The sequence below is a fragment of the Lissotriton helveticus genome, chromosome 1_1, assembly GCF_964261635.1.
Source record: "Lissotriton helveticus chromosome 1_1, aLisHel1.1, whole genome shotgun sequence".
NCBI lineage: Eukaryota > Metazoa > Chordata > Amphibia > Caudata > Salamandridae > Lissotriton > Lissotriton helveticus.
Genome location: NC_136057.1, coordinates 249,268,675 through 249,294,602, shown reverse-complemented (window position 1 = coordinate 249,294,602; position 25,928 = coordinate 249,268,675). Strand labels below are relative to the sequence as shown.

Here is a 25,928-nt window from a genome sequence, read left to right as displayed (position 1 = left end):
CCTCTGATCCGAGAATGGGGTGTTTGAGGAAGGCAGGGCAGGAGGGCTATTAAAAGGTCTTTATGGGCTGTTAATGTCTGGGTGGGCAGGATACAGCTGAGCACACCTTTTATCCAATCACCCCCCCAACCCCTCTGAAACGTGCCGAGCAGTGCAGCACGTGCAGTGCGTGAAACACTGCAGAGTCCTGATGGCAGCCGGACAAGTGGACAAGAGCTGCGAGGCGCTGTGCCGCAAAGGAGAGTACTGCGAGGCGCTGTGCCGAGGAGGGCTGCGAGGCGCTGTGCCGAGCGAGGAGGGCTGCGAGGCGCTGTGCCGAAGAGAGGAAGGCTGCCAGGTGCAGTGCCAGTGCCGAGACGGTGGACTGAGGACACACAGAGCCCCCTCTGTCCTTAACACAAAAAGGGACAGAAATGTTTGTGTGAGAGGGACAGGCGAGCCGTAACGGGGAGGTGTTCTCTATAACTCTGGAGGGAGGGAAGGGGGGTGGCCAAGAACTATAGGTTTCAGGGAGAGTTGCGAGGCGATGTGCCTAAAAGGGGAGAGCTGCGAGGCGCTGTGCCGAGGAGGGCTGCAAGACGCTGTGCCGAGCGAGGAGGGCTGCGAGTGCAGGGAGAGTTGCGAGGCGCAGTGCCTAAAAGGGGAGAACTGCGAGGCGCTGTGCCGAGGAGGGCTGCGAGGCGCAGTGCCAGTGCCGAAAGGGTGGACTGGGACACACAGAGCCCCCCCTGTCCTTAACACAACCAGCAAAAACGTGCATGGCTGTGCCACTTGGCTCCACCTTGTGAGTGCGCCACGTTATTCAGTTCAGATGATTGTTTTCAGATGTGTGGTTCATGGGAAGCGAAGCAAGACTGCACCTCGAGAAAGCGTTGACAAGTTGTCCCTTATTATCATGGCAGAATAGAATGATCCTGATCTGTTTAGCGGCCGACATGAAGTTAACTAGTTAATTACAAGCAACAGTTTCCAACCAGCAACACGGAAGACAGCGAAACCGAAATCAGCCCGGGCTGAGAGTGAGAGGGCGGGGGCTGCCCGCGCATGCGCGCTCCGAGCCCCGGCGCCAAAGCGGAGTGCGGCATCTGAAGTCCCGGGTCCCAGGAGGGCGCCCGGGTGAAGACCAGCGCTGCGGAGGGAGCTCGAGACTGACCCACTGGCTGACGAGAGAGACAGGGACACGGAACACGCTGAAAGAGCCCAGTGAGTGGGGGGGATGTGTGCGCGTGTGTGTCCGCGTCTGTGCGTGCGTCTGTGTGTGTGTGTGTTGTGTGTGTGCGTGCATCTGTGTGTGTGTTGTGTGTGCCTGCGTGTGTGCCTGCCTGCGTGTGCATGTGTTGTGAACAGCCTGCCGTAATCGGAGCGCGTGTTCACGCGCGCGACCTGATCCGATTCCGGCAGACTACGTGCGCGTGCCAGTCTCTTGTCTCCTCTTGGTAGTCCTTGAAAGCTGAAACGACTGAAACAATCACAATAGACTCGCTTTGCGACAGCAAGGCTTCGCCCTGCAATCGCAGGAGCGAGACCTAAAAATGAACTGTAAACAAGTGTAATGAAACATAATTAATCAAAGTAGAACTATGCAGACGTTTATCTTATTAGATTGTCTTTTATTTAACACCAAGTGTGTTATTATAGGGCAAGTGCTCCCCACCTCCTCCAGACCTGACCATACGGGTTGAATGCACTCTAAGTCAGGGTACGTTTATAAAAAAGTGTCAAAGAGCTATGCACTGGCATGCTCACATGTGACAATAGCTTGGTAATTAATTTTGATTCACTAGGCAGGGGTACCCTGAATGTGAGCTGTTTGGATTGCAGTGTGTACGAGCGTGAGGTATATTCACCGCATATAGTCATAAAAAAGGAGGGGGGTGTAGGTTTCCTTTTTTAAAAAATTTAACAATATTATAAGTTTCATTAATTGCATTTTCTGCATTTTTGTTCTAAACTCTCTATCAGGTGTTCCAATAAAAAGGAATGAAATAGCTATAAGAGCATTGTGCTTCATATGTGTGTGTGTGTGTGTTTGTGGCATGAATGTTTGAACTAGGCATGGAGTGTAGTTGCCCTGAATAAAGCTGACAAACTGTATGGGTGTTTTTAAAGTGACCGAAACATGTAGGTGAGAATTATTTGGATAGATGAACCATTGTACTTAATCTAAATCCAGCATCTGCTGTTTTTAGCTATATGTAGGTATATCTAGGATATACAATAAATAAAGGCATTTTCTATGGGTATACCTAAGATATTTTTATTTTTAATCAAATATAGGAAGGAGCGTACTAATCAAAATTCACATTGAATAATTTGAATTCACAATAACAATTCTCCATAGAGACGTCTTCTGAGTTTGTTCACAGATTTCTTTATTCCTTCAGTTCAATGATTCTCAAAAGTTCACAATACAGATTCTACAGCCGACGTGTTTCGTCCCGGGATGAGACGTCCTCAGGGCTTCTATCGCTATGTTCCGGCCACTCTGTGACCTGGTAGTAAATTACTGTCCAATACGCTGAATTTCTGAAGGCGACTTAAAATCAAATTTATTTCATGTCAATGATTTCATATCCTCTCCTGGGATCGCCTATATATGCTGCCAAAGATTCCACATACGCCAACCAGCTAATGTTCTCCCAAGTAGAAGGATCCTCCTAGACAAGTCAATGACCAAACAAGCCATTTGTCAAAAAACGATATCTATCTCCCAAGACACGAAATCACTGAATCAGTGACCCCAGTCCTTGTCACTAAGTTTCTCACCTCCTTATCTGTTCTCAATTCTCAATCTTCTTGTCTATTGCCATGGTTCTTCCTCATACTTCATTCTTTCTTGTATCCATACTCTTCAATTACATGACCGTCGCCTCGCTCGCCATCCTCTCACAAACCCGATTCAGTCTGTCTAGGACAGGGATCTCCAACCTTTTCTGTAGTGAGAGCTACTTATGATCAGTAAAAATCATTGTGAGCTACTAAATGCCAAGCAACTCGCACATTTTTACGAGACACCCCCCATACCCAGCTTCATTGACTTTAAGCCTAATTTCTTCAGAGACCACACTGTGATTTGAACATGCACTGCAGTGAACTTATTCCCCGGGGACCGCAAAATGAAAAATGCAGTTGTTTTCTTTCAATTACATCTGACAAATTCTGTGTTGGTACACAAAATATTATTTTGGACCTTTTAAAAAACATACATAAAGGGTGGAAGAATATGGACTCTGGAGCTAACTTATGATGGCTGCATGAAAGCAGTGCTCAGCCAATCAGTTTGTACACACTGTGAGGTGCACAGCAGATTCCTTGTGATCGAAACTTGCTGCTAGTGGTGCCTGGGGATGGTGATCTAGTGATTCTGAATTAGTTGAGGGTTCTGCTTGGTGACTTGGCAGTGCATGGTCTCAGAGGCCTGACAGCAACTGGGGCTGTTGGTGAGGCTGGGGTTATATATGTGTCTCTTTTGCCATGTCGCCCAAACCTGCCGCTGGCGCCCCAAGAGCCTCTTAGCTCCACAGATGAAAGTGCCTACCTGACACAGCATATGGCTGTGTGTGTGAGATTCAAGTGCCCTCAGGGAGAAGAGCTGCTACACTGCCAGTCTCGTGCTGGACGTGGATGCCACGGGTGACAAATAATTGCAAGGGCCTCATATTTGCATGCCAGATGAAGCTTTGCGGACAATTAATGGAGCATGATACCTGATGATATATTTTTTTATCATATATCACTGGGGTGACATTGGGTCATGCACCTCCCACTGTTCTTCTCTGCCGTGATCCTCCTCAACAACTTCGGCCCACCAATAAGTAATCCAGAGTGTGTACTGCGCAGGAACCCTCTACTGTTGATATGCCCAGCTGAAATTTAGTTTTGAGAGCAAACCATTACCTGGGCGACTAATGGTAGACTGATAAGGTATCATGACACCATTATGTGCAATGTATTTATTCATTCCCCTTTCAAAAACAATTCCCTTTACACCCTCGCCATGCAACTAAGCACTGAAGCCATACTCATCACAGTACTGCCAGCTGACCTGCTGAAAAGTACTTTTCTCTCTTCACACCAACATACATCTAAGAACCTTTCAAATAAAGTTACCTAAATATATGACACCGGCAGGCGAAACATATTACGTAAGTGCTAACTGCCTGACTAGCAATGTGGTATAGAAAACAACCAGTACAGGAAACACAATGGACAACTGACTACCCATGAAACTCAAAGGGGCACACCCATCCATGCACACGACACACTACACATGTTTAAAATTATCCGACTCATTTTATTTTCACATTGACCAGCAGACACTGATACTAGGTCAGGCGCTTAACAAGCCTCTTGCCAAGAATACACAACCAAAGCAGATCTGGTTGAGGGAAGTCTCAAATGCCATAACAAGGGTCCCTAGAATGTAAAAGTGCTTATTTGCCAAACTATTTGTAGAAGGGGCTAATTACGCATTTTTTGTCCCCTGCTGCCGGGAATACAGGAATAATGGTCTTCTCTAATATGTAAATACATATTTCTGTTGCTCGATTGCTGTCAATACCTGGTGCAAATTAATTTTAACAGTTCATAAGATAAGCGTAAGAATCACAGGGTAAGGGGACACCAAGCAGGGGAAAATACCCTTTGAGGTCAAGCAGACTGCTTTTGTTATTTCCCCCCCCCCCTGTGCTGCCCCGCCAGCTGCCACTGTTCACAACTAAGAAGCATACACCACTATTTCACGACGTGGCTTACCGATTGATCTGCTGCTTCCCACGCAGATCAGAGATTCTGTGCCAGGCTGCAAAAGGCAGGTGGTGCAAGGTTAGGTAGGTTAGCAGCTCAGTACTGCCTGCGCCACGCCACTGGCCATGCTATCAAGATTTCTGGCCTCTTTCTGCACCGACACATGTCATGCAGATTGAAAACACGGTGCTACGCTGCGAAAGGCAGGTTGCGTAGTGATAACTCAGATGACGAACAACGTCGTCATATTCAGCCCGCCTCCTATTCCACAGCCAGGCCCGGACTGGCCGTTGTGAGCACCGGGCAATCCCCCGGTCGGCCGCAAGGGTGGGGGCCGGTTTTGGGCCCTGGGGGCCGTTTTTGTTGCAGAGCCGTTTTTGCAGCTTAGCTGCAAAATCGGCCCTGTAACAAAATCGGCTGAAAAGCGGCCCTGGCAAAGCGCTCGCCCCCCTCCCGCCCGGGGGGCGGGGGGGGGCGGCCGAGCACTTTGCCAGGGCCGGTTTTCGTTCCCAGTCCGGCCCTGTCCACAGCTAAGCTCAGTTAAGCCTATCAGAGCAGCTGATTTGGGTGAGGGCGGAAACAGCTATTAAAAATGTCCAAAAACGGCAAAAGGAAATAAAGGGTTACAAAATCAAAATGCCGGGGAGAGCTACTCACAGGGCCTCGGCGAGCTACCGGTAGCTCGCGATCGACCGGTTGGAGACCCCTGGTCTAGGAGGATCATTCTATTTGGGAGAACATTAGCTGGGTGGCGTATGTGGAATCTTTGGCAGCATATATAGGCGATCCCAGGAAAGGATATGAAATCATCGACATGAAATAAATTTGATTTTAAGTCGCCTTCATAAATTCCGCGTATTGGACAGTAATTTACTACCGGGTCACACAGTGTCCGGAACATAGCGATAGAAGCCCTGAGGACGTCCCATCCCCGGACGAAACGCATCGGCTGTAGAATCTGTATTGTTAACTTTTGATAATCATTGAACTGAAGGAATAAAGAAATCTGTGAACAAACTCAGAAGACGTCTCTATGGAGAATTGTTATTGTGAATTCAAATTATTCAATGTGAATTTTGATTAGTACGCTCCTTCCTATATTTGATTATCTACTTGTTCTTTGGGAGGTTGGACGGTACCTCTGGAGGGGGTTGAGCGTAACAAAATTAGTAAGTTTGTAAGACTGCCCGTATAGTGCGGCCAACTAGGTTACCCCATTATCGCCAATTTCGTCTCAGTACTATTTTTATTTTTACCCTGGATCACTGCTTTAATCCATTACTAATTGTTATATTCTACTGGAAAAAGACTTGAACAAGACTCAATAGGACAAATAAAGATACCCATTTTGGACCTTGGCTTTTAGAGTATGACCATGATAGAACTATGATGTTCAGCTTAGTTTCTCTTAATTGCTGTTTCTATGTATGAATCAGTATTTTAAAAAGTAGCCTGTTCATACATGACAACAAACCCCTCACTCACGTTTTTAAATCCAAAAACATTTTGTTTCAGCTGTTGTCTAAAATTCTTCTTCGATAGAAGTCAATGGGAAAAAACACATTCTCCGATTTTGTTTTCAAAATCTTCTGCTTTACAAGTTCAAATAATGACATGTATGCCTGCTTGTGTCAAAATCTGCCAGCATTTCAATCTTGCGAGGATCGGATAGAGAGGCTCATGAGGCCATGCTATGAACACAGAAAGCATGATAACCCACTACTGTTTACAAGTAGGGTTACTCTTCCACGTACTGTAAATGAATTTGAGTTTGGAGGCTAAAAATGTAATTAGTATCTCAGATTGATTAGTGGGAGCAGTGCAGGTGCATCAAACAGAACATAATATGGACGATGAGTGGCCTCACTTGACTTTGGAAAAGCTCCTACCTTTCTATTAAAATTTCTTTTTATAAATGTAATTTATTTGTTTGCTAATTAAATAAAATGGGTCAACATTTGTGTATTTGTTTGAATGTTTTTTTTCTGTATTTTTGTGTGTGTAGTTTTGCGGTTCAAACCGGCGACAATTCTCAGGACTGCCAAGTATCACGCATCATGTGTGACTCTAACGCTTTTCAGTGTGGTGGTCCGCATCACCGCACTGAAAGGCATTGTCACGCATTTGTTTTGCCACTTAAACTGTCTACGGTAACGCGGTGCACTGCTAGAGTGCCTGCACTGACTTGCCGCCAGGCAGGCTCAGTGAATAGGTCTAACAACAACTCCCTTTGGAGAGGTGTGGCGCCGCGGCCAGGGCAACTGACGCTGGAATCTGGGGATCAGGGTTCGATCCCCGGCTCCGGCGGCAGGTTAGCCCAGCACCATGTGACTCTGGGCAATAGCTCGCTTAATCTTCCCGACGGCCCCCAGCGCCTAGAGACCCTTACGGGTGATTGTGCGCTTTACAAATGTGGATTATTATTATTATTATTTATTATATTAGCATACCATTCATACATAGACACCTCGCATACCATTCGAAATCAACTCAGGTCCGTATCTTAGTTACCAGTAAGTCAGTTCCCACTCAGGATTTAGAAAAAATATATAACCATTTATGATTTTATTCGGTTTGGTCAAATGACTATATACTACATTAGAAATAGTACATCATGATGCAAATTTAAAAACACAACAAAGAATATAAAACAATTTTTTAAAATTCCATTAGTAACCCTAGGTTACAAGTTCATTTACTTGAAGATTCAATAACATACAAAAAATAGCTTCAGTAATATATTCTTAAGTTCTATCGGTTGACATAAACACAACATATATTCATATGCCAAGAAAAAAGCGACGCTTTTCGGAGGGTTTACAAAGGTCCGACCTCCTTCTTCAGGCTTCTCAACACTTGGTTATGTCAGCAGTATCAGATAGGAACTCTTATGCCAGGTTCTCTAAATCACTCTGGTCCGTTTATTTTCCTTCCAGGTATTTATTAAAATCAGCTGGAGGATTGCTGCTAGTGCCGATTAAGTTCACGGGGTTCTTGAGTCCATACTCTATATATCCATCAGAGATGACATTTGGTGCATACAGGCGATTGGAGATCCTTCTAATTAAAAGGCCTCATACATCTGCAGGATATCGATTCTTTTTCATGTATAAAAAAAATTCAAATTCTACTGTCCTGTTATGCTGGTAGTAGTATAAAAATAATTTGAGTGCCCCGGATTAAAAAATCTCATGTGTGCACTCAGCCGACATCAGTTCCGATGGAACCAATGTCGGCTGAGTGCAAGGCTGAGTGCACGCATGAGATTTTTTTATCCGGGGCACTCAAATTATTTTTATACTACAAGAGTGAGATAAGGAGACAGGAAGTGTAGGTTGATTGAAGAAAGAAGCATGATGTAGAATCGAAATGTATAAGCCTTGGTATTCATGAACCCCTATGTAATGTTCCTTACTTGTCCCCCAATGAAGTCGCAGAGGCAAGGGTGAGGTTTGTATAATATGAGTTTATTACTCACAGCAGGAGAGCACCGGGCGTCTGGCGCTCTCCGAGTTACACTCTTAAATGCCATCAAAGATGGCCGCCGTTCGCTGTGTCATCATGCAGCGTGGGGCAACTAGAGCGCGATGCTACATATCTCCCTCCTTTTACATTGCAATAAAAAATAAACAGTCTCTTAACACCTCCTGTTATCTCCCATCTCCCAGTTCAAAGTCTCTTGCAGGCTTCACCACAGCTCTGCGTGCCCGTGCACGTCTTACCAGAGTGGTGGAGGTATTCCTGGGGCTGCTCTCTGCTGGGTTTGCCATCCTGTCCTCACTTGCCCGAGGGCTCTCCCCATTCGGAGTCTCACTAACCTCTTCCTGATGTTCTCCTGCTATGGGGTTGTTTTCACTTTAGAGCTCCGTGTTGCTCACTCCTGCCCCAGGGTTCGTTCCTCTCTCGTCCTTTGGCTCCTCACCCTCTGATGCGACTTGGTCTTGCGATGTTCTCACTCTTTCTTCATTGGTCCATTTCAAAATCTTATTGCATTTGGACATACGGTCTTGGGACCAGACATTTCCATCGCTGAGCAAAGCTGCTCTGTCGTACACCTCCTTTACCTGCAAGGGCTGGCTGTATTTACTGTCCCCTTTCCTTCGTAGCATGGCCAGTTTGACTCTGACCCACTCCCCCCTCTCCAGGGATGCTTCGTTCACATTCCGTCTCCTATTGTAGTGTTAGGTGTGTTACCTTTGGGCTTTCTCCAAGTTATGCTGCACCACAGCTAGAGACCATTTACTCATGATTGTTTTTTCCTTCCACCCCAGGTTATCCTTGATGAAGGGGTCACGCCCTCTCAAGATCTGGAAGGGGATGTACCCTGTGCTGGTGGGCGTAATGCGATAGGCCTACAGCATGCTCTGTACTTCTTTTTCCCAGTCCTTGCCCCTTGAAATGGCAGCTTGCACTGATCCCATTATGACCCTGTTAAACCTCTCCACTAGACCGTTGCCGGCAGGGTGGTATACGGATGTGTGTTTCGTCTTGATCCTATTTCGCTCCATGTACTTGTACCACTTTTCTGAGGTGAATTGTGGCCCATTGTCGTTCAATATGGTTCTGGGAATGCCTTCCCTGAGGAATGTGGCGTGGGGAATTGGAGGACTGTTTCTGTGTCCATCTCCTCCTGTATGTGCACCTCGGGCCACTTTGAATATCTGTCGATAAGGACACACACGTATTTCGGAGTGCCCTGGGTGTCCAATATAGGTCCAAGAATGTCTATCGACACTTCCTCCCAGGGATTCATAGGGTTGGCAAACTTCCCTAAAGATGGTCTCAGAGGAGTTAAAGTCTTGTCCGCTCTTTGGCACTGGTCCATTCTCTTACATGTCTCTCCACTTGAATGTCCATTCCTGGCCACCAGTACATCTGGTTCGTTCTTCACGATACCCAGATGCCCCTCATGTAGTACAGATAGTAGGTGAGGTATCAATGTCGTTGGGGGAACCACCTTGTCTCTTCTATACAAGAATATCCCCTGATCTCCTATGGACAGTTCCTCGCGCACTCATAAAATTTTCAGAGTGTCGCTCGTAGATGTTTCTTTTCCGGTCATCCATCTAGTAGGCATTCTTTGACGTCTCCAATGTCAGGGTCTTCTCCGTAGGCTTTCGTCCATTCTTGGCCACTTATCACACTCTCCGGATCCTCTGTAAAGGCACCAGGACTTCAATCTCGTCTGCGCCGCTGGGAGCATCCTCCATAGCTGAGCACTACTGAGATAGTCGGCTACGTTGTTGACTGACTGACTGACTGACTGAAATATTTTTAAAGCGCTCGATTGCCGAGGCGTCTTGGCGCTATAGTACAGAATAACAGGAAGAGCAAGTTAGGTCATGGGGAAGAGCCAAGTTTTTAGTGTCTTCCTAAAGCTCAGTTTAGACTTGTCAGATCGCAATGCAAGAGGCAGTGAGTTCAATAATTTGGATGCTTGGTGGGAGAAGGACTTCCCGCCCCACCGGGCTCTCCGTATTTTAGGCAGGCACACCAGATCTAGAGTGGCTGATCTTAATGTGCGCTGCGGAGTATAGCGGGGGAAGAGTTTAGCTAAATCTTCTGGTCCTTTCCCATACTGCGATTTATGGACTAGGCAAAGGGCCTTGAATTGAATTCTGCGTCTAACTGGGAGCCAGTGCAGTCCGCGTATGGCTTTGGATGTGGGATGATGTTTGGGCAAATTCAACAGGACTCTGGCTGCCGCATTTTGAATTGCCTGTAGCTTAGTCAGTTGTCTTTCTCCAGTGCCCAAATAGAGTGAGTTGCAGTGGTCCACTCAAGACATTATGAGGGCTCCCATCACCGTCTTTCGTAAAGTGGGTGGAATGTACGGTAGAATCTTTCTGAGCACCTTAATGGTGTAGAAGCAGGCCGACGTGACCTGGTTAATATGTGCAGTACAGGAGAGGTCTTTGTCAAGCAGGAATCCAAGATTCCTGACCTTATCCGCTGGAACAGGACAGGAGCCAGCCTCCGGGGGCCACGAAAGCTGGCTCCAGACGGATGGCTTCTGGCCGAACTCTATTACTTCGGTCTTCTCGGTGTTCAGTTTTAAAAAATTGTGGCTCATCCAGCATTTTATGTCTAGGAGGCAGTTCCTAAAACATTCTGCTGTAGCTTCTATCGATTGGGAGAGAGACACCACAATTTGTGTGTCGTTGGCGTACGACACTAGATGGAAGCCATGGGATTTTATTAGCGCAGCTAGTGGCGTGACATACAGATTGAACAACGTCGGTGATAGGGCCGAACCCTGAGGTACACCACCTGGGAGGGAAAATTCGTCAGATTGAAAGCCTCCCCAATGTACTTGTTGAATACGACCAACGCCGCGGTCAAATCTAATAAGACCAAGGCCGTTCTTCCACCCTCATCCATTGCTTTGCGGATATCCTCCGTTGCCATGATAAGAGCAGATTCTGTCGAATGACCGGGCCGTAACCCATGTTGTGAGGGGTCGAGTAATTTGTTTTGATCTACATACTTCATTAGTTCTTGGTTCATAGCTTTTTCCAGAATCTTAGCCGGTAGCGGAAGGCAGGATATTGGCCGGTAGTGTTTCGGTTCCATCGGATACAGGGTGTCTTTTTTGAGGATCGGCCTGATACAGGCTTTCTTCCATCTGCGTGGAAATTCACCCGATCTAATTACCTCGTTCAGCAGTGGAGTCAAAGCTGAGGTTATTGTCTCTGGAATCATATGCATTACATACGGAGGGCATGGGTCAAGGGGAGATCCTGATTTCATCTGGGTAAGTAGATTGCTAACCTGTGTCTCCTCTAAGAGTGGGAAATGAGAGTAGTTGGTGGCACCTGGGGTTGTGTGATCAGAAAGGGCAGCAGAAGTGCCTGCTGCTAGGGTGTGAAGGTCGTCATAAACTGCCTGCACCTTTTGTTGAAAGAAGGTGGCTATGTTCTCAACAAAGTTCTGATCCGGTACAAAGATGGTGTCACGAGGACGCTTTGCCAGGGAGGTTATTGTTTTAAAAAGTTCCCATGGGGTATTGGGGGCTTCTTGAATTTTTTTGGTAAAAAAGTCTGATTTAGCATAAGCTATCACTGTCTTGTATTCCTGTAGGACTTTAGTGTATTCTAACCTGTAGTGCTGACTATAGTCCGTGCGCCAGATTCGCTCATAGCGCCGGCATTTAAGCTTTATTAGTTTCACATCTGCAGTGTACCATTGAGCAGTGGCTGAGCGTCTTCTAGGTTTTTTATGTTCTACTGGGGCCAGCTCATCCACTACATGGCTAATCCAGTTGTGGAACCTGGTCGCCCCCATATCGCTATTATAGGTTTCGGGTAGTGGAGGATCCCTCAAAAGTGTATTGGCTAATTGATGGGGGTCCAACTTCTTCCAGGGGCGCGTTTTCTCAGGAAGTGAGAGGCCTCTTCGACAGCTAGTCAGAAGATTTAATTGCAGATTGAAGAGGATGGCTGCATGATCGGACCAGGGAACAGGCAAAATAGATGTTACACTTATGTGGTCATTATTTGTAAAAATCCCATCAAGAGTGTGTCCTGCTACATGTGTGGGTTTGGAAATTAGTTGATGCATCCCAAAGCTAAGGAAATTATCAATTAGCGTAGTTGCTTCAGAGTCATTATTGTCTTCTAGGTGAAAATTGAAATCACCCAGTATTGTGTAGGTGTCTGAATCCGAGGTCGATTCCAAGTATGTGTGGAGTGCTTTAGAGAAAGGGGCTCTGGGCCCAGGAAGCCTGTACACAAGCAGGCCAGAGAACACTAGTTGGTTTCTATCTTTAATGGTAAAGCTCAAGGCCTCGGCCTCCAGGTCCAGTTGGGGAAGTGTAAATACTTTAAAATGGGATTTGTAAATTATCGCGATTCCACTTCCTATTGAGCCGGATCTATTAACATATGCTACAGAGTAGCCTTCGGGAACTGCTGTATTCCAGTCTGGGCCGGAGGTTTCGGATGCCCATGTCTCTGTGAGGAATATTAAATCAGCAGCATAGTCCGTGATAAGTGCTTCAATTTAGTTTTTGTGTTTAACCATAGATCTAGTATTTATAAGAATGTTTTTTAGGGTCCCTTTCCTGCCTTGCGTGTGGTCAGCCGTACCTGTGCGGTTATTGTTCATGAAAGTGCAGTTATTTGAGCTATTGCGCTCACTCCCAGCTTTGCGCGAGTCCTGCAAATTATGAGGAGAAGGTAGGGGATCTCTAAGCGCCCGATACCCACAGGAGGGGAAGCTTGAGGACGTAACGGTGCCCTTATCAAGTAGCATGGTAGGATGTATACAGCTTTTTGGGTCCAGACTAAATAAATCCTCTCTAGAGTATTGTATGGTGGAAGAATGGGCATAGGTTTGAGCGCTGAGCGCGGGCCCGGCGCGCACGGGCGCAGGCGGGCTTGCCTTTGGCGCGCTCGCTGCGCTCGTCCGCTGCGCTTCCGGAAGAGCATAGGGCTATGTAGGCTCGGGTCCCGGAAGTCGCGCCTGCTAGAGCGCGTCCCTGCAGTCCCACCACCCCTAAGATGGTGGCTATGGGTGCTAATAGATTATGGACAGCTCGGTTCTCCTTCCGCTTCTAACGGGACTTCCCGCGGCTGATAGGGTGTCGGGTGAGCATAGAAACAAATATTAGTCACTTTGCAGGTCGATTTCTAATAAGCAAGCATGCTAAGCAAATACAATTTTTTAAATCAATTGTCTTTAAATCAAATTTCAAATCGATTGTTCGAAGGTGCAAAAATAAAAAGAAACTTTTCTTAAAACGTAGTAATCATGATTAAAAGAAGCTGCTTGATTCTGGTAACAGATTTGAGCGTATCTAAGTAAGCGCTAACCGCTCCGCTGTATTCTGTTCTAGTATTCTTGTTCCTTGTTCCTGGGATGTATTCCACATCATACCTGTAGTCTAGCAGTTTCAACTTCATCTTTGTGATGCGGGCGTTGCGCTGGCATGGCCACTCGCGTGAGTACCCTTACAAGGGGTTTGTGGTCAGTCTTGAGTTTGAACCTCGTTCCCCACAAAAACTGGCGGAACTTCCCCATGGCCCACACTGCTGCAAGCATCTCCTTCTCTATTACACTGAATTTCTGTTCAGTAGGAGATAGGGACCTGGACGCGAAGCTGAGCGTCGCCATTTCTCAGTTCTTCCTTTCCTGCATGAGGACTGCTCCCAGCCCTTTTTCACTGGCATCTGTCGTCAATACCGACCGCCCCTGAGGATCATATCCTTGAAGGGGTACGGCCTTGCTGGTGTCGTATTTTATTGCGCCGGGAAACCCTTTGTGGGTATCTGTGCGCACTATAAATGCAAAAAATAAATAAATAATAAATTGTGTCGAAGTCCTTTTGTGCCTCTTGTGTCCATGCAAATGACGTTTTGTCCCTTATGAGCTGCCTCGGGTGGTGCGTCTTAGTGGCAAAATGTTGTACAAATTTGCTGTAGTATTCAGCCATCCCCAAGAAGGACCTCACCTCTTCTTTGTTCTTTGGTGCTGGGGCTTCACATATAGCCTTAACATTGGCTTGTTTGGGTATGATGCCTTTTTCTCCGATCTCGTGACCCAGATATGTGACAGATGTAATCCCGAACCGGCATTTTTCCCATTCTGCCGTGAGGCCATTGCTTTCCAGGACCCGAAGCACCTTGTTCAGCTTCTTGTCGTGATCATGTTGATCTTTGCCCATCACCAATATGTCATCTTGGAAGTACTGCACTCCGTCTATATCTTTAAACAATCTATGCATCAGTTTTTGGAATACCGCAGCAGCTGACGCTAGTCCGAAGGGCATGCGGCGGAACTGATAGCACCCGAAGGGTGTTAAAAACGATGTCAGCTTCCAGCTCGTGGGGTGCAGTGCTATCTGGTGATATGCGAGATGAGATCTACAGTGGAGAACCACTTTATCCCCTTCGTCCTCGCAAGCATCTCTTCTATTTGTGGCAACGGGAATTTCTCCACGATGATGCACTTGTTCAACTCACGTAGATCTACACAGAGACGGACTTTGCCATTAGGTTTCATGGCCACCACCAGGGGCGCCAGCCACTCAGAGCAATTTATTGGTTCAATGATTCCATTCTCTTCCAATCTTTGCAACTCCTGTTGCACTGCTTCCCTGACCGCAATGGGTATGTTCTTTACTTTGTGGGAGACCTGTGTGGTGTTCTCCTTGAGGTCTATCTGATGCGTGAACTTCACTAGTTTGCCTACCGTTCCTCCGAACACATTGGGGAATTCACGTTTCATCCTCTCGAAGTTTGGCGGGCTTTCTGAGCTTGCCATTAGTACCTGCGTGTCTCCTCCTGGGTTCAGTTGTATTCCCAAGTCTCCTTGATCCATCCACCCAAGGACGGACGGGCCCTTCTCTGCTACGTACAACTTGCACTCAGCACTTCGGCCTTTAAACTCCAATTTAAAGACTCGGTACCCTATCATCGGAATAGGTTCCCCTGTGTAAGTGACTGGCCTTATGTCCGGAGGTTCCAGTCGCGATCCTAGACTGGGTTTAAAACTTTCGCTCCACACAGTCCTTTGGACAATAATGTACGGGGAGCCAGAGTCTGCTACCATTTTGATCGGTATCCCTCCAATTAACATGTTGAATTGAGGTTTCCTGGAGGGTTTGCAGTCAATACCTAGTACTTGGTCCACGACACACAGCACGTTGTCGTCCTCGTCCAGTTCTCTGTCTTCTTCATCATCCGGTTCATGTGCCACATATTTAACTGTCGGTCTCCTCATCTTGCGGCGACATACTTTTTCGTAATGTCCTACTATCCCGCAGTACATGCATTTCGCTCGGAATGCCGGACAGCGTTTGTCGTGCACCGCATGGGATTGGCTTCCGCACCGGTAGCACGTGTTCGTACTTTCTTTGTTCTGTCTTCTCTGCTGTGGAGGCTTCCTTGTCCACCTGTTTGGCGCTTTCCCTTCTGTGGCCATGGCTTTGCTTCTCTCTGCCGGTTCTGCATCATCGATTTTATTAACCATGGGCCTCGGGCGGATTCTCTTTTTGCTGCGTGTTGGACAGGCCCCACGAAGGGCTCGCTCCCTCCCCGCATGACAGGGCCCAGACACCGGCTCTCCGGGGCCTACCCGCAGAAGCAACCCACAACCCGTCCCCTCCGGGACGCCTGCTCCCGGATATCTCTGTGTCACGGGCCCGGGCCCCCGGCAGCCCCATTGCCCGGCCCAGACGCCATCTTGGACACTGCACCACGCGGCCGCGTGGCCTCAGCTCGACCCCAACCCTGGGCCTGGCCGGGCCCAGACATCCCGGCACCACCATCCATCCAGGAGGTGAACGGACCACTTGGCAGGCTGATGGGAGAAAGAAGTGTCGATGGCTCTCCCCCGCCAGGTGCCGATCGCCCCCAGCCTCCCCGGGTGCTGGCTCCACCCCCCTGCTGGGTGTCTGGACTCCCTCATCCCGGACCTCCCGACCTCCCAGTGCGAGGGTCCGGACATCAAAGGGCGCCAGACCTATAACTGAGGCAGCCCCAGAGCAGGAAGGCAGTTGTATCCTGGAGTCGAGAGACCCCGAGAAGAACTCATCCCTGACGGACTGCTGGCGCTGCCGCAGCCCTGCCTTGTGAACTATTGTCCTGCCTGCTGGCGCTGCCGCGGCCTTCTGCAACCTTCATCCTCGTGGGACCTGCTGGCGCTGCCGCGGCCCGTTGTAACCGTCATCCTCGTTGGGACCTGCTGGTGCTGCCGCGGCCCGTTGCCACCTACGACCTCTTCGGGACCTGCTGGCGCTGCCGCGGTCTGACCCGTCCGAACGCCGAGCTCGAGGATTGTGAGCTACCACCGTTTTACCTCCGTGCCTGTAGGTACCAAGACTGTCCCGCTACCCCCTTTCCTTAATAGAGACTAGAATTGAGAGGATCATCGTGTCCTAATCTCCTTGTATCGTACCACCTTACTCAAAGAATTGCCTATAAAAGGTGTTAAGCTGACCTTCGTGTGGTGTCCATCTGTGGGGGGGAAGTTACTCGTCTGTACGATCGCTGGAGACGGCCCTCACCGGAGGCCTCTCCCCTTGTGCTCGGCCGACCCTCCAGGTCCCCGTCTAACATTGGTGGCCAGCGGCGCGATCCGAACCAACGCGTAACCGTACAGTGAGTAACTCACCCTACGACTAATCCACAATGACGACCAAAGAGAGCGGATCTGCAGAGAAATTCCAGATGGAAAAACTGGAAGAGTACAACCACCGAGAGCTAAAACAATTTTGCATAGGACTAGGCATTGCTACCACCGGTCTGAGCACGAAAGAGGACTTCAAACACGCCCTAGAATCCTGGGCAGAGACGAATACCGCCGAAGCCCCGGAACCAAACACCACTCTGACAGAAGAAAGGAGAACGGATCTCTCCCGGGAAGAGATCCGAGAACGAGAGAAAAATAGACTTCACGAGTTGGAGCTGGTACGGCTCAAATTAGACGGAGAATTGAAACTGGCAGAACAAAAAATGAACTTAGAACACTTAAGGCTCCAAGAAGAGCGAGAGGAGAAGCAGAGACAGAGAGAACTCGAAGAAAAAAGACTGGCATACGAACACGAGTGCAAGGTAGCGGAGATAGAGATGCTCAAACAGAACAAAGACCTAGGGGTGCCCGAACAACCGCGCCCCCCAGGTACTACCGAACAGAAGGTCCACATCCCCAAAGATGTGGTCCGGGAATATGTCCGGAACGACGACATACAGCAGTGGTTCAAGGCCTACGAGATCGCCATGACTGCCCACCGGATCGCTCGAAGTGACTGGGGAGCCGGTCTATGGGGGAGATTCGTCAATGAAGGCCGTGATGCCCTGCTGCAGCTTCCGGACCATCAAATGACGTCCTATGACCACATGAAGGCCGCCCACCTCAGTCGATATGGGCTGACGCCCGAGATGTACCGCCAGAGGTTCCGCAACTGCACCCGCATCCCGGGTACAACCTGGATAGAATATGTGAACTATTTCAGCCGAGCCTTCGAGGGATGGATCAAGGGTAGCAACGTAACAACCTACGAACAGCTCTTTAACCTCATTGTGTGGGAGCACCTCTCCAACAACTGCTTCGTCGAGCTCAGGCAGCACCTCCTCGACAGTAAATTGACTGACCCCCGGCAGCTCGCCGCCGAGGCTGACCGATGGGAGAGCACCCGAGTGGCCCGAAGTGGGCCCAACGAGCAGAACAGAACCAACCAAGGTCATCATCGTCCCCGAGGAGGAGGAGGAGGCCCGGGCCGGGGGAGGGACGCCGTCCCAGCCGCTCCCGCAAACTACACCCCGCCCCCGGCCGGCCGGGGCAACCCCCCGATGCGCCCGGGGTTCCGAGCCAACGTTACGTGTCATCGATGCCAGCGAGTCGGCCACTATGCCAGTGACCCGACCTGCCCAAAGAACCAGACCCCCGGGCCCCGCCAGGTGGCTGCCGCCGCCCTAGGAGAAGAGCAAGTCTCCGAAGGATCTGAAGAGTACGAGCAGGAGCAGCCCGAGTGGGAACCTGCCGCCATGACCCTGGCCTGCCTAGGGGGGAGAGACCTGATCCCGCGGGCTCCCCTACCAGCCAACACCAGGAAGTACAGCCAGTGGGTTAACATAAATGGGCGTAAGGCCGAAGCCCTGCGTGACACAGGGGCCAGTGTGACGGCCGTCGGTTGTCACCTGGTGACCCCAGAACAAATCCTGCCAAATGTTCTTTGCCCCGTCCGATCGGCCGACAATTCGGAGAGCCTGTGTCGGATGGCCTGCGTCCCCTTCGAATGGGGAGGAGTGTCCGGGATGCTAAAAGTGACTGTCCGCGACGATGCCCCCGTGGACTGCCTCCTGGGGAACGATCTCGAGAGTTCCCCGTGGGCAGCCGTTGAAAGAAGAGAGCACCTGGGGATGTTAGGCCTCCCGGGCTGGGCGTGCGTAACAACCCGGTCCATGGCCGCCGACACCATCCCTAGATCTGAAGAACCCGCATGGCCAGCACCTCCTCCCCCGATCGCTCCGGAGGGAGACTCCATCCCTACCGACAACCCGGAACAATCATAGGAAGAGCCCGCTCAGCCCCAAGACCTTCCGGGCCTGGCTCAGTGGCGTCAGGAAGGGGGGCCCACCCAAGAACAATTCCGGCAAGAGCAAAAGACATGTCCCTCCCTCGAGGGACTGCGACAGCAAGCGCTCGCCCAGAGCGCAGGAGACACCGCAGGGGCCCACTGGATCTATTGGGACAATGACCTACTGTACAGCGAACAAAGAATAGCGGAGCTGGGGGCCAGTCGAGTGCAGGTGGTGCCCCTCCGTTTCAGAGACTTCCTTCTGAACTTGGCCCATGATGTCCCCCTGGCTGAACACTTGGGGCAAGACAAAACCTACAACCGCCTGGTGACTCACTTTTACTGGCCGAAAATGAGAAATGACGTCTCCACCCACTGCCGGTCCTGCCCGACCTGCCAGGCCAGCGGGAAGAGCGGCCGCAAACTCAAGGCACCTCTGCAACCATTCCCCGTTGTGACCACCCCGTTCGAAAGGGTGGGAATAGACATTGTGGGGCCCCTGGACCCCCGAACAGCACAAGGGCATCGATTCATCCTGGTCCTGGTGGACCACGCCACCCGCTATCCTGAGGCGGTTCCCCTTCGAACTGTAACAGCACCAGTGGTAGGTCAAGCCTTAATGGGGATCTTCTCCCGAGTGGGCTTCCCCAGGGAGGTCGTCAGTGACTGGGGCACGAACTTTATTTCAAAATATATGAAATCCCTATGGCCACAGTGCGGAGTCACCTACCAATTCACGACCCCCTATCACCCGCAAGGAAACGGACTGGTCGAGCGATTCAACCGCACTCTCAAGGGGATGATCATGGGGCTGGAGGAACCCCTACGCCGCCAGTGGGACGTGCTACTACCGTGCCTCCTCTTCGCCTACCGAGAAGTCCCCCAGAAGTCCCTCGGCTTCAGCCCTTTCGAACTCCTGTACGGACACCCTGTTCGCGGGCCTCTCAGCCTCGTTAAAGAAGAGTGGGAAATGGCCCCCCTGAAGACCCCTCCAGACGTCTACAAGTACCTCCTGACCCTCCGTAATCAGACCCGGCGATTCAGAGAGCTCGCCAAAGCCAATCTTGAAGCCAGTCAGGAGGACATGAAGAAGTGGTACGATCAACATGCCTCCTCCATCGAATTCGAGCCTGGCCAGCGGGTATGGGTGATGTCCCCCATCGAACCTTGTGCCTTACAGGACAAATGGACGGGCCCTTCAAGGTGATCGAGCGTAAGAGCCCCGTCACCTACCTCATCGACATGGAATCCCCCCGGAACCCCCTCCGGGTCCTCCACGCCAACAGACTCAAACCCCACTTCGTGCGTTCGGAGCTCAGCCTGCTGATGGCTACAGACAGTGGGGCGGAAGAGGACTCCGAGCCCCTCCCTGACCTACTGGGGGCCGGGGAAAAAGATGGTTCAGTGGACGGGGTCCAACTCTCCGAGGCTCTGACCCCGGAGCAGCGCCAAGACTGTCGGGCCCTCCTGCTGCAATTTGCACGCCTATTCTCCCTCACACCCGGGGTCACCCCCTAGTGCCTGCACGACGTGGACACTGGCGACAGTCCTCCTATCCGACACCGGCCGTACCGAGTACCAGATCGGGTACGCACCTGCATCCAAGAAGAAGTCTCCAAGATGCTCGCCCTCGGAGTCATCGAACCCTCGGACAGCCCCTGGGCCAGCCCGGTTGTACTGGTCCCCAAAGCTGCGGCCCCGGGCACCACACCCGAGCTCTGGTTCTGCGTCGACTATCGGGGTCTGAACGCTGTCACCCGAACCGACGCTCACCCCATTCCCCGAGCCGACGAACTAGTTGACCGCATGGGGGCGGCCCGCTACCTAAGCATCTTCGACCTGACGGCGGGCTACTGGCAGATCGGCCTCACCCCCAGGGCACAAGAACGATCCGCTTTCTCCACCCCAGATGGACACTACCATTTCAGAGTGATGCCATTCGGCATGAAAAACGCTCCAGCCACGTTTCAACGACTTGTGAACCAGGTATTGGCGGGCCTCGAAGAGTTCAGCGCCGCATACCTGGACGACATCGCGGTGTATAGCCGCCACTGGTCAGACCACCTCCGCCACCTCCGAGGGGTCCTGCAGGCCCTCCAACGGGCCGGCCTCACAATCAAGGCCAGCAAGTGCCAAATCGGCCAGGGGTCCGTGACCTACCTCGGACACCAAGTGGGGAGCGGTCTGGTGGCCCCCCTCCAGCTCAAGATCGCTGCCATCCAGTCCTGGCGCCCCCCCCCGTAACCCAAACCGAGGTCCGAGCCTTCTTGGGGCTCACCGGATACTATCGGCGGTTCGTAAAGGACTATGGCAGCATTGTGGGGCCCCTCACGGAACTCACATCCAAGACCAACCCAAAAACAGCCAACTGGACTCCCGACTGTCAAGCGGCCTTCGAGAGGCTGAAGGCCGCCATGTGCACCGCTCCTGTGCTCCAGGCCCCCGACTACAGCCGTGAGTTCATCGTCCAGACTGATGCCTCAGACCAGGGCATCGGGCCGTCCTCTCCCAACTGAACCCCGAGGGAGTCGACCAACCAGTGGCCTTCATCAGCAGACGCCTCCTGCCCCGAGAACAGCGCTGGAGCACCATTGAGCGAGAGGCCTTCGCAGTAGTATGGGCCCTCAAGAAGCTCCGGCCTTACCTCTTCGGAACCCACTTCCGGGTACAAACAGATCATCGGCCCCTGCAATGGCTAATGCAAATGCGGGGGGAGAACCCCAAACTATTGCGATGGTCCATCTCCCTGCAGGGGATGGACTTCACTGTGGAGCATCGCCCTGGCCAAGACCACGCCAACGCGGATGGCCTGTCCCGCTTTTTCCGCCTCGACGAGGAGAGTCCCCAAGAGGATGGGTGACTCTCCCCGCCTTCAGCTGGGGGGGACGCATGTTGGACAGGCCCCACGAAGGGCTCGCTCCCTCCCCGCATGACAGGGCCCAGACACCGGCTCTCCGGGGCCTACCCGCAGAAGCAACCCACAACCCGTCCCCTCCGGGACGCCTGCTCCCGGATATCTCTGTGTCATGGGCCCGGGCCCCCGGCAGCCCCATTGCCCGGCCCAGCCGCCATCTTGGACACTGCACCACGCGGCCGCGTGGCCTCAGCTCGACCCCAACCCTGGGCCTGGCCGGGCCCAGACATCCCGGCACCACCATCCATCCAGGAGGTGAACGGACCACTTGGCAGGCTGATGGGAGAAAGAAGTGTCGATGGCTCTCCCCCGCCAGGTGCCGATCGCCCCCAGCCTCCCCGGGTGCTGGCTCCACCCCCCTGCTGGGTGTCTGGACTCCCTCATCCCGGACCTCCCGACCTCCCAGTGCGAGGGTCCGGACATCAAAGGGCGCCAGACCTATAACTGAGGCAGCCCCAGAGCAGGAAGACAGTTGTATCCTGGAGTCGAGAGACCCCGAGAAGAACTCATCCCTGACGGACTGCTGGCGCTGCCGCAGCCCTGCCTTGTGAACTATTGTCCTGCCTGCTGGCGCTGCCGCGGCCTTCTGCAACCTTCATCCTCGTGGGACCTGCTGGCGCTGCCGCGGCCCGTTGTAACCGTCATCCTCGTTGGGACCTGCTGGCGCTGCCGCGGCCCGTTGCCACCTACGACCTCTTCGGGACCTGCTGGCGCTGCCGCGGTCTGACCCGTCCGAACGCCGAGCTCGAGGATTGTGAGCTACCACCGTTTTACCTCCGTGCCTGTAGGTACCAAGACTGTCCCGCTACCCCCTTTCCCTAATAGAGACTAGAATTGAGAGGATCATCGTGTCCTAATCTCCTTGTATCGTACCACCTTACTCAAAGAATTGCCTATAAAAGGTGTTAAGCTGACCTTCGTGTGGTGTCCATCTGTGGGGGGGAAGTTACTCGTCTGTACGATCGCTGGAGACGGCCCTCACCGGAGGCCTCTCCCCTTGTGCTCGGCCGACCCTCCAGGTCCCCGTCTAACACTGCGTCAGTGCACCTTTTGGACAGTTCTGCTTTTTTCACCATGGCAATCACTTCCTTATGTGTTGTGTCTCCATTCACCCATAGTTTGTCTTGTTCGTCGTGTGCATGACTATTTGATCTTTTATAAATTCATCGTGCAGGACACCAAATTTGCACGTGATCGCCAGTTTCCTCAGCGCGGCTACCTAGTCGTCTATCGATTCACCAGCTTCCTGCTTTCTCTGCTGGAAATTGTATCTATCTATGGATGTGCACACTGCAGGCCGATAATGGTTGTTTAAATCCTCTATTGCATGACGGAATAGATAGTCTGCCGCTGGCCTGGGGGTGGGCACAAGATTCTGGAAGACCCTAATCCATCTGGGCCCAAATTGTGTAGTAGTATTCTCCTCTTTCTCTTGCTGGGGAAGGCTTCACCATTTTCGTCTTCCAGGTCCTCTACGTAATTCATGAAGTATTCTCTCCAGTCCTCCCACTTCATTACATGCTTTCCCGGTTTTGGTAGGAACGGGTTCGGCATTATGAGCGAGGATGCTTGTGCACTCATTTCGGCGCGTCTTTCTGGCTCTATTCCTTGTCCCCTCTGGCTGCTTGGCGCGCTTGCACTCTCTCCTTGCGTCTGGGTCGGTTGGAGCCCCCCGGTGCCCCCTTCTCGATGTCGCCCTGACTCCGCCAGGGCCTTAAGCGAGTTCTGGGCGCTTGTGACCGGCCGTTGTCTTCTGGTGTAGTGTCTACCCCTTCTGTCTCCTCCTTGCCCTTAAGGTGGGGGTCCCTGTGGGAATGGCTCCTTGCCCCACCACTGTAGCACACTGCCCTCTGTACCTGGCAAGTTTCCGCTCTTCCTGGTTGCCTGCACTTCTTGGTGCTGTCCCCTGCCACGCTCTCCTGCTGTTCCTAATGCTCCTCTCCTTGCTGCTCCACGTGGTGACTCCTCATGTTCGGTGGGCCCGATATCTTTCTGTCCATAGGCTTCCTTCCACGTATATTTTTTTTTTCATCCCGGCCTCGTCGCCACTGTAATGTTCCTTACTTGTCCCCCAATGAAGTTGCAGAGGCAAGGGTGAGGTTTGTATAATATGAGTTTATTACTCACAGCAGGAGTTCGCCGGGCGTACGGTGCTCTCCGAGTTACACTCGTAAATGCCATCAAAGATGGCCGCCGCGCGCTGCGTCATCACGCAGCGTGCCTGCGTCCTCATGCAGCGTGCGGCAACTAGAGCGCGATGCTACACCCTGCAACATGAGTGACGGCCTCGTTAGAGAAAGTATGACCTCTTTATGTTTTTTGTTTGCTAATTACACATGGCATATGTATACAATACCAATTGACTTGACCCGAATGCCACCAAGGCAAGCTCAATGGCACACCGAAAAATTATACAGGTATAAAACAGGTTAATGTTAAGACTAGCATTTGAACAGAGCTCAGCAAACCATGTAGGATAATTGAAAAAAACAGAACTAAAGCCCAGATGCTCAAATGGGTGTAATTTATGATATTGATATGTTTCCCAGGTTTTCATTGCTTGAGTTTGTTCACGAGAAATTACCATGAGTGTCACTCATGGTCATTAAAATGTCACTCATAAATAATTACGCGGAAATTATGAACATGTCACACATTGCAATCTGAAACCTTGGCAGCTATGAATTCTTAGGGAGGGGACCCCAGCTTCCAGTAATGACCCGTGGGGGCTAGGGGTCCCCGAATCCCAATAATGATTCACTGGCGATCTCCAGCACTCAAACGTTCGGGAACCGCTGGTTTAGGCTGTTATGCAAGAGCAATGAAAACTACAAGTCACCTAGTGAGTGACGTCCCTAGGACGCGCCGTGACGCGTGTTTTCGCGCGCCAGGCTGCGTCACAGCTGAGCGCCTTGGAGAGCTACACGTGGGTCACAGCCGCCGCCGACTTCCGATACGAAAGAGCAGTGAAGTCCTGTCCTGTGAAGATGGCCGAACACCCCGAGGGAGTGGAGACTCTCCTCCGCAGGAGCCGGCGCCTGGGCGGCCGAGGCCCCCAGGGCGGCACTGTGGACTCCAACACCAGCTCTGTGGCAGAGAAAGCAGCGCTCGGGGATGTGGGAGACGGTGAGCAGAGCGTGGGAAATCGGGGCGAAGGAACTCTGGCGTCTGTGGAGGAAGAGCTGGAAACCCAAGGCGGAGGTGATGCGAGTGGCCCCACGGAGGAGCTTCCCCTGATACCCGAGACTCCCATGTCAGCGGGAGGGGCTCTCAGGAACGAGGGTGGCGGACACTTGGACGGCGAGAAGAGGAAGCCGCAGGAGGCTGTCCCGGTCCCCTGTAAGAGACCGCTGCTTGAGGTGAAGGTGCCCCAGAATCCGGCCAACACCCCTTCTCACAAGGTGGATGCCACAGTCCCCAAGGGGAAGCCCAAATCCGGGAGGGTCTGGAAAGATCCAAAGAAAAGGTAAACCCACGATCTTGCTGACCATACAGTAATTGGCGTATCATGCGGATTTTTGTGTTGTAAACATCAAAATCCGCACGTTGTTTCCTAGAAACCCATAATCGGTACAATGGATCGCACCTTATGATAAATAATGAACCCTGTGGTATTGAATACCAGATGCAATAAAGAGCACCCACACTTGTTAATTGAGCCCTACGTTATATAACCCGTTCTTTAATTCATTTTACACCATTGTGGCTTCCTTGCAAGTGTGACTTTTAATGCATTTTGTGTTGAGCATAGCATTTGTGTCCCATTCAGGCAGTGCTTCAGAGGGGGCGACAACACCTTTTCCATGTCTAATAATAGAATTGGCTTTCCCACGTCTTGTTTCTTGGGGAGGCCCTGCCACCACTTGAGAGAGCTCATCTGTCTTGCGCTGCGTTCTTCACGCACTCTGTTTCCTCCCATTGCCCTGGGATATTTCATTGGGAGTACACCGTTGAAGGTCCTGTAGAGAAGTTGACACATGCATACACCTACTCCTACATCTTTACTGCAGGTCCTCTTCTTTTACACCTACTTCACGCACTATCTTTAATATTCTTCCTTGGGCCAGTTTAAAGGACCCATCTAGCATTCATTCCTGTAAATCCTTGCTACAGAAACTCGGGACGTTTGCCTTCCAAATCCCTTTTATGTCCTCAGGGGTGTGGAATTTAATAACATTTCTACTTGTCCATTGGGAAGGTTGCTTCATAAATCTACTTGTCCTTTAACAATATACACTTGTCCCTTTT

The 25,928-nt window shown here is 51.1% G+C and overlaps 1 protein-coding gene across 1 annotated transcript in view; it reads left to right on the top strand.

The window, feature by feature from the left end:
* Positions 1–24,592: 24,592 nt before the first annotated feature.
* The window catches only part of LOC144768993 (coiled-coil domain-containing protein 86-like), a 61,201-nt gene continuing 59,865 nt past the window's right edge, over positions 24,593–25,928 (top strand). The window contains exon 1 of the mRNA XM_078652985.1: positions 24,593–25,146. Coding sequence (XP_078509111.1) covers positions 24,668–25,146 — 479 coding nt within the window. The 5' untranslated portion in view covers positions 24,593–24,667. The remainder of the gene's footprint in view (positions 25,147–25,928) is intronic.